The sequence below is a fragment of the Argopecten irradians genome, chromosome 9 (assembly GCF_041381155.1).
Source record: "Argopecten irradians isolate NY chromosome 9, Ai_NY, whole genome shotgun sequence".
In the NCBI taxonomy this organism is placed as follows: domain Eukaryota; kingdom Metazoa; phylum Mollusca; class Bivalvia; order Pectinida; family Pectinidae; genus Argopecten; species Argopecten irradians.
Genome location: NC_091142.1, coordinates 29,611,091 through 29,626,036, shown reverse-complemented (window position 1 = coordinate 29,626,036; position 14,946 = coordinate 29,611,091). Strand labels below are relative to the sequence as shown.

The 14,946-nt window shown below is 33.3% G+C and overlaps 1 protein-coding gene across 1 annotated transcript in view; it reads left to right on the top strand.

The window, feature by feature from the left end:
• Positions 1–2,204: 2,204 nt before the first annotated feature.
• LOC138332017 (stalled ribosome sensor GCN1-like) overlaps positions 2,205–14,946 on the top strand; it is a 52,426-nt gene continuing 39,684 nt past the window's right edge. Inside the window, exons 1-17 of the mRNA XM_069279942.1 lie at positions 2,205–2,234; positions 2,326–2,428; positions 3,324–3,522; positions 3,847–3,952; positions 4,288–4,386; positions 4,703–4,837; positions 5,160–5,228; positions 5,698–5,771; positions 5,908–5,942; positions 6,856–6,930; positions 8,588–8,716; positions 10,864–11,016; positions 11,379–11,476; positions 12,040–12,115; positions 12,656–12,808; positions 13,118–13,210; positions 14,642–14,717. Of these exons, the coding sequence (XP_069136043.1) occupies positions 2,211–2,234; positions 2,326–2,428; positions 3,324–3,522; positions 3,847–3,952; positions 4,288–4,386; positions 4,703–4,837; positions 5,160–5,228; positions 5,698–5,771; positions 5,908–5,942; positions 6,856–6,930; positions 8,588–8,716; positions 10,864–11,016; positions 11,379–11,476; positions 12,040–12,115; positions 12,656–12,808; positions 13,118–13,210; positions 14,642–14,717 (1,697 nt within the window). The 5' untranslated portion in view covers positions 2,205–2,210. The remainder of the gene's footprint in view (positions 2,235–2,325; positions 2,429–3,323; positions 3,523–3,846; positions 3,953–4,287; positions 4,387–4,702; positions 4,838–5,159; positions 5,229–5,697; positions 5,772–5,907; positions 5,943–6,855; positions 6,931–8,587; positions 8,717–10,863; positions 11,017–11,378; positions 11,477–12,039; positions 12,116–12,655; positions 12,809–13,117; positions 13,211–14,641; positions 14,718–14,946) is intronic.

Here is a 14,946-nt window from a genome sequence, read left to right as displayed (position 1 = left end):
CCTTTGACGTCATAACGCCTGTTAATTGTCAGGAGTCGTGATGTGACGTGTTTATTTATTGACGAGGGTGCCCATCCTTTTCACCTACCATTTCTATGGCGTGATGCTGACAAAATCAATAAAATTCCTATGCATCAAAATACGCGCGTATATCATGTACAGTTTTGTGTATTTCTCTATCATTTTACCCTATGTAAAGAGATTTCCTTTATATAGAGGTCAATTATAAATTAAAATGCACCATAAACAATCATGTTGACCTAATTAATCCCTTAAATAGATAGCGCCATTTGTGTAAAGGTGTCCTTTACGACAGGTTTTGTATAATTAATTTTAATATATACGTCAATAATACACATGCCTAATTGTCAACACAGACATTATTAAACTTAATTGGTACCCCTTAGCTAATAGTTTTGATATTATGATATCGAGTACGTTATAAAAGAAGTATATATAATGAGATATTTAAACTTGATAGTTGATACTGTCCAAATTTTCTGATATAATTGATAAAACAATTTTTCGAGGTGATGATATTTATAAGTTTTTATGTAATATATCAATTAATATTTTTTTGATTCTATATTATCTAAGCGTATATTATATTGTAAGTTTTTTTGGTGCTCGTACACATGACGTGACATTATTAAACTAGTAGACACTACTGTTTCGCTAGCAAGAATTAAAATCAAATTATAGTCCAATCTTAGATTTTCCATTATCAAACGACAAAACTCGCCACTTTCATCCAGACTCGAAAAGAGGAGGTGCTTGAAAGCGAAAATACACATGTATTATTGATCATATAGTAGGGGTAGGTTTTTTTTTTTTTTTTCAAAACCAGAAGCAGACATCTGTGCGTGATCTACCAAGGATTGTGCTAGGATATTCAGCACCAATTTATAAAGGGTAAAGATAACGAAAACGTTTAGTTGGGCGATGATGATGTTCTCAAGTTGTGTGTGATAATAAGGATAGTAGGATAGTTTGAAGCATCTTTACGAACGTCTGTTCCAATAAATACCATGAATGAGGAATATTTTGGGTGATCAATTTAAAGTTGTTCCGGGTCAAAATAAATCACACATCTAAATTGTTACGTAGTGTACTTACACTATTTAAACCCCTGGACAGTGTACTATACAGTAAAACCTATTAGTAAAACTTGGTAAAGGCCACCTAAGGAACAAAGAAAAATGGTCTTTTATAGCCTAGAGGTCTGTTGTACAAATGTATACACAGGTCTAATTGTTTTGAAACTGGTCATTCGGGACTCCAAGAGAGTGTTCTTATGAAGTAAATTGTCTTCATACAGAAGTATTTATTGCATTATGTATTTTTATCTTTTAACTTATCTATATTTCTGTTTTGAAATATTGCTTTGACATTGTCAATCAATATGCAAATCCATACTTAGCAAAATCTATTAAAATGTACGATAATTGCAAGGACCTAGATGTTGATAGTGAACATTTGGTAATTGTAAATAATTTCTAAGGATTTTCACATAATTTTTTTTATATAGTGTCGTTGAATTACCTTTTTTTCTCTACCCCCTCTACCCCCTCCCTTCGTGATTTTTGCGCCCATACAATGTTGATGTATGTCAAGTGCACGTGTGCAAGCGTGTAGCGGCTTTTTTTCGGTGACAGTTTTGAATATTTTTGTAGAGTTTGCTTGGAATACAAGCGTTTGCCTCGCACATATATATATATATATATATATATATAGTCTACTTTTCTTTAATGTATCAGATAAATTTAAATTGTAATCGAGACATACAATCTATGTCTCTGTATTAATATAATATGTTTTTATATATCTTTTTTTAACGTAGGCAAGTAATGTTTTGCTTGGTTTGTAAACAAAAGAATCAATATTTTTCTGATAGACGATAGCTTATTTTCGTAGCCCGGAACTTATTTACTATTCCCCCTACACCGCCATCCCTTCTTTGGCGGAAATTCTTAATTTTCTATTTTCATTTCTAAAGATTTCCACTACATTGATGTACTCGTAATAAAGATAAATTGTAGTCATAATTATATTATTTTTAATGAAACAAAATTTGAAAAAGACTTCATGAATTATTTGATTAATAAACATTTATGAAAGAACAATGTTTTTGTTGAAAGTAATTTTTCTTAAGTATTAATGGAAAATAAATATAAATTGAGGGTATCACGACAAGCCATTGCACAACAAGCATGGCGGAACATGCGGGAACGACGGTAAGTTTGATTTCTTTAATGACACGTGGAGGTGTCAATTTTACACTAATCTGCAAAATAAACGACTTATATATTTTCCCTTTTCCTTCAGAATGCAGATATACTCAAAAGATTTACACAGAAAGTTTCTGTGTCGAGCACAAAAGAGCGAATCGGCGTACTGAACGATGTGGCAGCGATCGCAGGAACACCCGGTAAGTTGGTGACATTCGAACACATGTTATAAAGACAACGATTTTAAATTATTTGCATGTTATATTTGGTTTTCATTGTGGTTTTTTAAATTATTGATTTGTAGGAATGAACATAAGCGTCTGTATATTTGTCGTTTCATTGCAATTTATTTACCAAACTGAGGGGTGGTCTCAAAAGTCAAATGTCATTGATAGACATATAAGCTAGCTAGCCATGACGTGATTTGATAATTTCATTCACAGACGTTTATGTGTTATGGATAAACAGTAGTTTCAGCTGTGTATCCGGTAAGAGTGAAAAAAGGATTATATAGTTTTGATACCCTGAAATGGTTTGACTTGGTACTTTCTGTTTCGCTATTGAAAATTTCATATGACTTTTCAAAAACCAATATTGGTATTTATATAGTAAATGATTAAATAGTAAATATTTCAAGTCAAACTTTTAAATGAAATAAAAGTTAATTACTTAAATGATGATAAAAATGACATAATATGTTGATATTGAAGTTTTCAAATTTGTGTTTTACAATCTTTTCATATATATGGAGTGTCTAAATAAACATATGGTTTTTATTTTCGTTGAAAATTCTTTGAAAAATCTTGAGGGAGCCCATCGTCTTTGTTTTGATAAATATAGAGAAAATCATAATTTAAACAGAAGATCAGGATAATAATTTAATTAATCAAATAATGCCATAAAAATGTCCTAAATATAATGTAAATCTACCAGTTTTCTTAGATTTTTTTCTTTTCAATGCAACAATTTGCGAACTATTTATGGCATCATTCTTTAGTCAAACACTTAGATATCAAATTACATAATTAATATGCTGAAAGTTTGTTTATTGTAATTACAGACAAATCTTTAAATATAAATTAATTTTCCTTCTAGAATTCCCAGAGAATGCAGTAAAAGGGATTTTCAAATTCTTGGCACCTACAATCGCCCATTACCAAGACAACAAATCCCGTCACGCTGTGTTAAAGGTCATCAGGGCAGTAACAAAGACCCATCCAGAGTCAACTGTCAAAACATTATCAAACACCTTGGAACCCCATTCAAACTTCTACAAGAAACAACAACATTCATGGTATTTTATATCTTTGAAACGTTTTTTTGTTTTGTTTTGAAGCAATATTTTTTTTCATTAATGTATCTATTTTTAAAAGCATTCATTATTTGCAGTGTATTCTTTATATTGTGTATAATCAGTTTAAAAACAAAACAAAACTTTTCCCTTGATACAGTGAAAGCTATTTTTTTATATTTGTCTAACATATGAGTATACACTAAGATACTTTATATCTTTATGTATGCTGATCACTAAATTGCCATTTCTCCACTATGTGTTCTATGCTGAAAAAGTGACTGTTGGACAAACATTAAAACTTACTTGTATTGTTTGCCACTACAGTAAGAGTACGTCTGGGGAGGCATTATTTGCTCTGACATGGACTTGTGTGGTGATGCAGGAGACCTTCCTCAAAGGAAAACTCTCCAGGGATTCCTTCAAACAACTGGTAAGGCAAATGTACCCACATTATTTTATATTTTTAGACTCTAATGATGCACATTTGGCTGCAAATACTGTATAAGCTTCACCTTTTTAACTTAAGATCAGGAGTGTGGCTTATACTTAAATTTATAATCCAGAAAATACAGTAATGTCTTATCAAAAGTCTGGGTTCATGGGAATTTTAAGGGTTAAATATGAGAGCTTGGAAAATAATGACAGGAAGTCTATAATAGCAAAATTTGTTTTTTATAAGAGAAATATTGACAGTTTTTAGCTAAATTTACAAACCAAAATGAAAATATTGATGAAAATAGTTGTTTAGTGACGTGACCTTTGTAGGTTGGTGTACAATGTGGACTTGTATACGGTGCTCTGGCAGCTGGCTCAAAGACCATCAGTATGTCTGCCTACAGGAAACTCCTCTGGATCTTCAAATCGGTAAGTTTTTACCACCAGGAAGAATTCATAATCAAGACAGAGGCTGTCAGAGATTTACTATCATATATTAAAATTCAGGACAAGATCTTGAATTTAAAAATGCAAACAATATCTATATCCAGTCAATTTTGCATTAATTTGTATTTTAATTGAATAAATTTAATATGAGTAAATTTATCATCCTTGATTTTTAGCAGCAGTATCAGTGTTTTAGGTAGTTTCCATTGCCCTGTTAGATTTACTAGAAACCTAAACTCCTCCTTATAGTTATTGTATATGGAAAGTTTTCTCAGTTTTCTTTTTTGTGTTGGTACAGAGCGACAAGGCCGTGGAGGAATATACCCAACTACTGACAGAGGTGGAGGCGTCCATGTTTGTTTTAAGTCCGGCCGGAATCGTCATGACTTATCTCACTAAGACCAAAAACCAAGAACTTCTCAAAAAATTCAAAGTGGGTAAATTGTATGGTTTGTGAATTGTTTAGATATGAATATCAACAGACCTGAATTTTAATAGATATTCAATTATTTGTGGCCTTTAATAACCTCATTTGTTGATAAGGCTCCCTGCTATATATAACCAAAGCAATAATTCTGAAATAAAAACAAAATACTGAAGCTAAAACATTTGTTGCATAAACTGGTAATTTTAATTTGTGTTTTATTATTTTCATACTACAGAAATAAACAGTAATGTTAAACATGTAATAACAGTATTTCAACAGTGTATATCATATTCAATTATCTTTAAATAAAAAGTGATTTCCTCTTTAGGGATCTTTCCTTGACATGTATACCAAACAAGTACTTGGATCTCGGACCAAACCCTGTGTCCAACTACTGGTAAGTAGGAATTTTGATGTTTACTGTGTTAACCCGTAATCATCGAGAGCCCTGCTATTGGATATAGTCGCTTAACTAAGCTCTTTAACTTTAATACGTTACTTAATATCCTTATATTTCTATATAGCAGAAATGCTTAACTTCTTTTCATCCCTGAGAAAGAATATTTTGCAAGGAAAATCTGTTAATTGGGAGTAGAATATGCATGTTTGGAATTTAAAATAAGTTATTCTGCTGCAAAATAAAATACGGCCAAACCTGTCTATAAAGAGCACCAAAGGGACAAAGAAAAATGGTCTTTATACACAGGTCTTTTTTAATTTGGGCATTTGAGGCTCTAAGTAGGTGGTCTACAGAAGTGGTAATCAGGAAAATCTATGAATTGTAGCAATAGAGATGGATATCTCCCGGTTCTAAAAGCCATGGAGATAATTGATGAATTAAGAAAGATTGATGTGATGTGTTTCAGATCTCGTGTAACCATGTAATGCGACACTGTACACACCAAGACTTCCAAGACACTCTGATGCCAGCCACAAAAAAGGACCCGCATGTGTATATCATGCTGAGAATGGTTTTTCTACCCAGAGAGTGCGTTTTTGTTGAATGGGGGTGGGTCATTCTACAGGGTTGGATAGGGAGTTTTGTGGTAAGTCACTAGCTAAAAAGGTATTACATTGGGTATGCTGAGAAACCCAGAGAGCATTCTACAGGGTAAGTCACTAGCTAAAATATTACATTGTATTGACAAGGGAGAGTATTCTACAGGGTAATTTACTAGCTAAAATATTACATTGTATTGACAAGGGAGAGTATTCTACAGGGTAAGTCACTAGCTAAAATATTACATTGTATTGACAAGGGAGAGTATTCTACAGGGTAAGTCACTAGCTAAAATATTACATTGTATTGACAAGGGAGAGTATTCTACAGGATAAGTCACTGGCTAAAATATTACATTGCATTGACAAGGGAGAGTATTCTACAGGGTAAGTCACTAGCTAAAATATTACATTGTATTGACAAGGGAGAGTATTCTACAGGGTAAGTCACTAGCTAAAATATTACATTGTATTGACAAGGGAGAGTATTCTACAGGGTAAGTCACTAGCTAAAATATTACATTGTATTGACAAGGGAGAGTATTCTACAGGGTAAGTCACTAGCTAAAATATTACATTGTATTGACAAGGGAGAGTATTCTACAGGGTAAGTTTCTAGCTAAAATATTACATTGTATTGACAAGGGAGAGTATTCTACAGGGTAAGTCACTAGCTAAAATATTACATTGTATTTTTAGATGGAACAAAATGAGCATGATTAGAAAGGATAGAACTTTATTATAAAATGATTGAAGCATCAATATTACTGCGGATGTGATATTAAAGTAAAATTCTGGATGTAATGTACAAGTGTGATAAAAGCTTGCTTTTATCACTAAGATATGCTATATTAATACTATTTAAATTTATAATGAAACTAATGACAACACAATCCAGTTGTGGATGTGAGTGATTTATGCCAGAATCGGATTCTTTTCTGTATGAGCCCTTGTGTTTCATTACTTTATGATATATAGTCTGTCCAGGATTCCCTGAACTTTATCTTACCTGTCTTGTGTTTCAGCTGTAGGATACATGATTATTGGTCAGAGTCTGGACTTGAGGCAGTATGCACAGGAGCTGTCCAAACCACTCGGAGGTATTTATAATGTCAAAACCTTTTATGATTAAGAGGAATTTTTATTGTTTGAATGATAAAATCAAGAGCATACCCTGTTTGTATTGAATTTTCCCCTCAAATGTTCGACATTCAGATATTTGAATTAATTAGTCAATCAATCAAGCCCTTATTTTCTTTATAGAAAAATCAGCACATTTTAACTGGTTCTACCTGTACTTAACTGTAAATACAGTCAAACCTGTGTATAAAGGACACCCAGGTGACAAGGCTAAAGTGTCCTTTATAGAGAAGTGTCCTTTATATAGAGGTCAGTGTTTTGACGAGCGGTTCAACCTAAGCAATCTTTCTTTTCATTTGGTTCATTTTGGAATAAATGAATAGTAACATAATTATTATTTAAAGGAATATGTACAGTATATTTATATTTTTCATTTCAATCAAATCAGAGAAAAATGAATCTGAAACTGTTATTTGATAAATTGTATTTTTCTTATTCACTTTCAGCTATATATACTGCATATGAAATAAAAAAAAAGCAAGGTTATTCAGGACAAATAATTTATAACATCTTCAGATAAATAAAACAACTCTTTCGTATAAATTAATATTAATGAATGATTTGTTTAATTTAACATTATTTCCGCACTTTAATTAAGATAGATTAACCTATGATCAATTTCTACCTAATAATGTCTACACGTTGCTCTAAGGACAGTGCCTTTCGTGAAGGTTTTGAACAAGCCATAATATCGTCTGTGTTTGTAAAATCCCAAATAAATAGTGACACAAAATGAGAAAATCGATGTTTGGGTGCGTTCAAAAATTTCCATTTGGGGTTGACAATATCTTTGAAGATTCAATCTTTTCGCCACTCATTGGTCCGTACATGTAATTGTTCTAAACACATTGTTAATGAGCCGAGTGAAACGTCCACGCTGTCTTGAATCTTTGTTATTTCAGTCAAAACAAATGTGTGAACACATGTAGTCGTGAACTGGCTGACATCAAAAAGTCGCTATACAAACAATGGTTCACACCACACGAGTCCCGAAGGTGTATATTCCAACACAGATATAATGCAAACCCCAGAGCGTTACGAAAGGTGACGTAAGGGAAATAACTCTAATTGACTAACATTGAAGAACATTGCCGATATGGCTTCCTTTGTTGTTTTACTGATGCACAGGTTCAAAATAAGATGTTCGCTGTTTGTATTATAGAATATTTACTGTCTTCAGGTTAAATCTAAGTGTCCGCTTTCTTCATAGAAAGTGTCCGCTATACACATTCAATTCATAGTGATTTTCATTAAAAAACAATGTCTTTTTGTGTCCACTAAACTGTATATTTATGTACTCTAACTTCTACTGAAAGCTTATTTTTTTTCGAGTGAAAGTACCGACGTTCGGAAAATTTATTTGTGTCCATTATATGGAAATTTTACCGACTTACAGACTAAATTTAGTGTCCGTTGTCTGCATTGAGGAGGTGTCCGCTATATACATGACGTTTATATAGTGATTTTTGTTGGGGATTCCAAGCACTGTCCGTTATGGACAGGTGTCCGCTATATAGAGGTGTCCGCTATTGCAGGTTTGACTGTATAATACAAATATGAGAAAGAAAATTTCATTATAGAGCAATTTTCCCTTAAATGTTATGGATTTTCTTTCAGTACAAATATGTTCGAAGGATCCTGCTACAAGAGCTGAGGCCGTTACTGCCTTTAAGAACCTTGCTGTACAGTGTAGTGATACAGAAGCGGTGGAGAAGCTTGTCAGTCACCTGTTTGGTATCCTCAATGGTAAGGCCAATCAAAAGTTAATTTCCTGTTCTTCAGTTTTTTGGATGAAATTAGATCAAGCAAGCCAAGATGTTATGTTTTGTCCTGTCCTGCTCTGCCCACTCCATCTGTAAGATTAGTAGAATCTTACATGGGTCTGTCAAGTGGACAGGGATATGTCAACTGGAATGAAAGATTTTGACGTTGACATCACAGAGACGTTGCAATGTATCAAAATTAATGACGTCCTCGACAAAAGTCTGCTTGTATCAATGACGTCATCTTTTCCCTAGCAACTAGGGCTGTAACGAGTATCCAAGTACTTGATTATTCACGAATTATTGAGAAAGATCGGATACGAATATTCGTTACTCCTGATATTTGTGGATCACGATCTTTCAAAAGCAAAAAAATAATACCATCTAATGCTGTCATAGCTCAAAAATGTGAAAGAATGTACACTAAATTCTGAATATCATCGATGTTTTCACTTTGAAGTAGACCGGAAGTACACAAGAGCTGCGTGAAGTAAAGCTAGCCACATGTTATTTGCGTACCCACGCTTCGATGTAATGTTGTGAATTCTTCATAAAATAATAATGATAAAACATAATTATTGAATTCTAGAGATGTAAAAGATTATTATCGATTTCGTTTTCATTACGGGTCGGAAATATATAAAAATATGAATATATTATATTAGGCATCTGAGTAGGCCTACTGCAGATGTGAACTAGTCCGCTAAACCCTTCTAATTCACACATTTGCAATGGCCGCCGTATACACATTTAGTAGATCAAACGGTAGCCAATCAACGTCGCTTCTGGTTTTATTTTTAAAAAACCATGTGTAGTTGAAAGATAAACAAAATGCTACTGTGTATATGCTACATGTATATGCAACGTGAATATCGCGAAAGTGATGCAGTACCAGCGATGGTCGTGTTAAACATGTCGTGTATGTCAACCATAATTTCACCATAAAAACTCTAACTGGCTAGCATTTTGTTTATCTTTCACGTGATTTTTTAAAAATAAAACCGGAAGCGACGTTGATTGGCTACCGTTTGCTCTACTAAATGTGTATACAGCGGCCATTACAAATGTGTGAAATAGAAGGGTCTCGGAAGTATTTCATTGTGCAGAGTTGTTTAATTTCATAAATGGGATGTAACATGGGGGCAGTGGAGTACATAAGATCCCAATATATAGGTATGTGTACGTTTTCCCGACAATGCATGGACGATATATTAGAAATATGCCGCTCACGTAGCATAGGCCAAATCTGTCCTACGATTTCACATTTTTAAGAGGTACCGCGAGCTGACTATATATTAGGCAAAAAAAAAAAAAAAAAAAGCCTAATAATATAGGCTGGTTAAGCGGACTAGATGTGAACCACATGTCAAAAACGAAAGATAGGCTAATTATGAGTCAAAATCATAAAACACCTGATTAAAAATAAAAGCTTTACGCCTAGAACCAAATTGAATTGTAACTACTCTAATAGATTTTAGATATTTTTTTTTCTTAATCTCATTGTTTTTCTGTATTTGACCAAAATAAAAGTAACAATGAAATGTTTTGATATTGTGATTTATGCCTTACCATGATAATTTATATGCAGTGTACCAGTTCACAGATGGTTTGACTTTGATTCATGCTGTAATTGATGTGCAGTAGTATTTTTGAGATGATGTCATTTCAAAATTCAAATGATTTGATTTTTTTACAGTTACAGTGACTGAATCCTGCTGTACTGCACCTGTAACTCTATTGCTTAATGATACGGAAACTGCTAAAATTGGTTTTATTATCAATCAAACATTTATCAATATATAAAACCATTATTGATTTATCAATAAAAACAGTTTTACTTCAATTGAATCTTTTGCTTGTATCTAACTGGTGATTCGTGGTCCGATCTGTGAATTGTCACCCCTGAATCGTGGATTGGATCGAATCGCCACATGTTAGACAATCCACAGCCTTACTAGCAACCATGGGATAACCCTGACAAGTATTGGAAAAAGAATTTTCTTTGTCATTGCTAGCAAATAATGCCCCTGTGATGTATTGGAGTTGCTCTTAGCTTCGAATCATTGTCTTTGAGAATCTATCCAGATTTACAATATGTTATCATTTTAATTGAGTTCTTTCTGTTTGTAGGATCCGAGGGGAAGCTTACATCAGCGGACCAGAGGATCAGTGTGTTACAGGCGATCGGTAACGCCAGTCACTGTACCGCCAGTGGGGCCTATGCACTACAATCTCTGAGTGATACCGTCACAGAGAAGTTCATCCCCATGTTACAACAGGAAGGTAAGTCAACTCCACTGTTTATTGTATGGTTCAACATGTTCGTGAATTAAAGTAGAAAGGAGAAAAGTAGTATTCAAATTTTTGTGATCTCACTTTTATGGCATATATTTTACTGATAAAAGTTTTTTCAACCATAGCGAGAAATCTTGAAAATATAATCCCTCATTTTTGGCTTCAGTCCACGATGGAACAGCTCCACTGTTTTTTGTATGGTTCAACATGTTCATGAATTAAAGTAGAAATGAAAGTAGTAGTATTAAAATTTTCGTGATCTGGCTCTTATGGCATATATTTTACTGATAAGGGTTTTTTCAACCATAGCGAGAAATCTTGAGAATATAATTCCTCATTTTTGGCTTCAGTCCACGAAGGGACTCTGGTTCATGCCCTGGCCATGATGTCGCTGTGGTGTGCTAAGTTCTACACTAGTGTACCAGATAAACTGATGGAGTGGTTCAAGGTAAGATCATACTAACTGGTTAGGCTGCATTCTTGTTACTGTATTACAGGAAATATTTGTGTGTACTTTCTTTTCTGTTTTGAAGTTTTGATATCGTTTTGTGGATGTGAATATTTGTGATAAGCTGATGGAGCAATAGTGACAATTATGTGAAGACAAAGTCTGTTTTTTTTTATATTTGTGGTCTTATAGCAACCACGAAAACAACACAAGTTTTAAAATAAACTGGTGACTAGGGCCGTTTTTCGTATATTTGGAACAACCAGTTTGACCGTTTGTTAAAGTAATTATTTCATGTATAAATCCTGACTGACCTGCAGTTTTTTATACAGGCCTGTAAGAGCGTTGTCAAAGCTCGTCTGAAAACATAATAAAATCGCCAGGTCCACCTTTAATTGATAAATGAACAACTTCTTCCAACCGGTCAAACCGTATTATCGAAAATGGCCTTTGTAATACATTCTGAAGTTTGTCCTCTCTTATTTCATTGCATGATAAGTTTCAAAACTTTGAAATATTCAAGAATGTTGTTAATTTCTTTGTGCGATATGTTAATTTTACAGAAAGGAGTTACACTGAAATCATCCACATCTAACGTTAGAAACGCCTACCTTCAATGTATGAACACTGCTTTTCACGGTAAGTCAGGAGATAAAGGGAGATATGTTTATGACGTTTTCCATTATGCTGAATATTAGACATTGCTATATCTGTTTATCATCTTCATAAATATATAGGTATACAATATGGTCCTGAAGAGCCTAATTTTTTGGTGCTAAAATATATTATAAAAAGCAAACGGGTCGTTCAATTTATATGTAAATTTTGAAAATAGTTTTTCCTAAAAACAAAACATAGAAGACTTTGTCGGTGTCTATTGTACTCTTGTAGTAACTGTTCAGTTCTTCAGATAACATCTCTATTTTGGTCTCTATTTTGTCAAGACAACAAGATAAATAGAATCTTTCTAGCGTTTGGAGTGATACTGGACAATTTCAACCTAAGCAGTAAAAAATTTTAAGTTTTCAAACACAAGGCTTTATAACTGGCATTTGGTCATTGTTTAACTTTTCGGTATCTTGCATAGAAATATGTGTCGAGATGTAAAAGCATGTCTTGACTAGTTGCTTTTTGAGCAGAAAATCTCATTAATACTCTTTCCCCTGTGTCTATTTACAGGTGATACTTTACCCCAGGCAGCAGGCATGGTACCATTACTAATACAAACCATAGAAAAAGCCAACAGCCAATCAAGTCAGATCCAGCTGGTTACCGAGGCTGTCTCAGCATCATGCATACTTGCACAGATTTCATTGGTTGATATTCAGATAGGTAAAAAAAATTTCAGACTCTATCTTTTAGGATTTGTCTCATAATATTTGAAAAAAGTATAAGAAATAAAAAAGGAAATACTGATGTGTCATGAAGATTAAAGAAATTTATTTATCATGTCATAAAGAATAAAAAATGACAAATATGGTCTAGTATTGTTTCATTCATTCTTAAGTTTATATGACAGAAAGTAATTTTGAGTTAAAAATTTCAGTGTTCAATTTATGTTGCCTTTGAAATATTTACATTAAATTTTGCTTTAAAATGAGGTAGACAGATATTGAAATTAGTTAAACATTTATTTGGCAGAGAACAAACTTGGACCATTCTGGTCAACAGTGCTGGACAGTCAGAAACAGTTATTCCTCAATGACCGGTACTTACAGCAGGCCAATGAAGAAGGTATTCATTTCCTTTAAAGCCCCATTATGTTTTGGGGTGAAAAAATATCGTCATTAAGTACCAAACTTTGCTGAATTGTAGAGCATATATCCTTATGAAAATATCCGCTAATAAAAAATGGCCAACATTTCCATGTTTTTAAAAAACAATAGAAAACCCCTCTTCGGAGAGGGGGAAATCAGTAGTTCCGCCCCAGAGCTAAAACAATCTAGTACGCATGCGTAGGCACACAAAAAGTGGAATTTCCTTAACAAACTTCAACATCGTGCATGGCGAACGCACTGAAGACTCGCCAAATACGTGTCGGCGAACACACATGGGTCCGTTCTTCACCACGTGCACGTTCCGATCATCACCAAAATTGACACGGCCACGTGTTTATATTTATACGATAAAATACCCCATATGGTGCCCCATGTATGCATTTCACTATTTACTTCCACTATTTTTCGATTAATACGTATTTTGTATTAAGCTTAATATAAACTATATGTAACCTTTGACAAGACACATTTATAATCTGTGAAATCTAATATGTATCATATACTAAAACAATTATAGAACATGGTATTGCTCACCGTTTCCTCAAAACTGCCCTCTGTCTCGGCCATGGTTGTTTTGTTTACTATATCCGGATATCGAACATATACGTATACACGAGGTATTTTTAACTATGCAAATCAACCCGTTCTATTTTAAGAATTCTTTACTAATTGATTATTGCGTAATTATCTTCATTGGAAAGAAACCAAATGAAGAACCTTCCATAAGGGATGTTAATGTATATTTTAGCAAAGTTTGGTGAAAGCATAATAGGACTTTAATAAATTCTCTCTTTGCATATAACAGAGTTGTCTCCCTTGCGGGTAGGTATCGATTGTTACATCATTATTATTTTAGCGCAATTCACGCCATGTTCTCCAAAAAGTATGATGTTGTGCTCGCAAACACATGACCTTACAATCAGTACACGCGCCATATTGTGGGATCATTGAAATGGCTGCAAAATTTTGATCTGCAAAATAATAAGTTATTGATTAATTACATGTACTTTTATAGCCAGATCTCAAAATTTTAATGTGTACAAATTAAATTTACTTCTTTTTAAGGCGACTTCATTTTGCTTTTTCAGGTATGATGACTATTACACAGCTATTTAATTTCATGATTTAGTGGCATTTGGTTCTACTTTATATGATCAGAACAATTTTATAACAAATAATATTCATGATCTTCAAAATAAATGAAATTTAAATGCACACGAAAGTAATTTTTTTTTCAATAGTTGAAATCTCTGACTCCATTGAAATAACATAACAGGAAAACCATAGCTAAAATCCACAAACTTTCAATACATGTGTTCATCAATAGTGAATGCATGATATGCTGATAAATTATTTTACTTGATAGCCTTTCTCTGTTTTGTTTCAGCTCTACCAAGTCTCATAACCCTGTCGGAGAAACTCATTTCTGAATATCCACAGAAGATGACAGAAAAAGTATCAAAGTAAGAAATTAGTTCACACTGTCAAATTTCATGACATTCCAAAATCCAAATCAGTTTGCTGGCTGTAACATTTTTTCTGAAAGAGTTTTAAAAATCAGTGCTAAACTTTTTAAATCATGAAATATTAAACGTGATGAAGCAGAAGGTTTTCTTGGGAAACTGACTATTGAACCAGTCCAGGGAGGAGACGCTTTACTGCTCTACCAACTACTACATGTGTATGGAGATC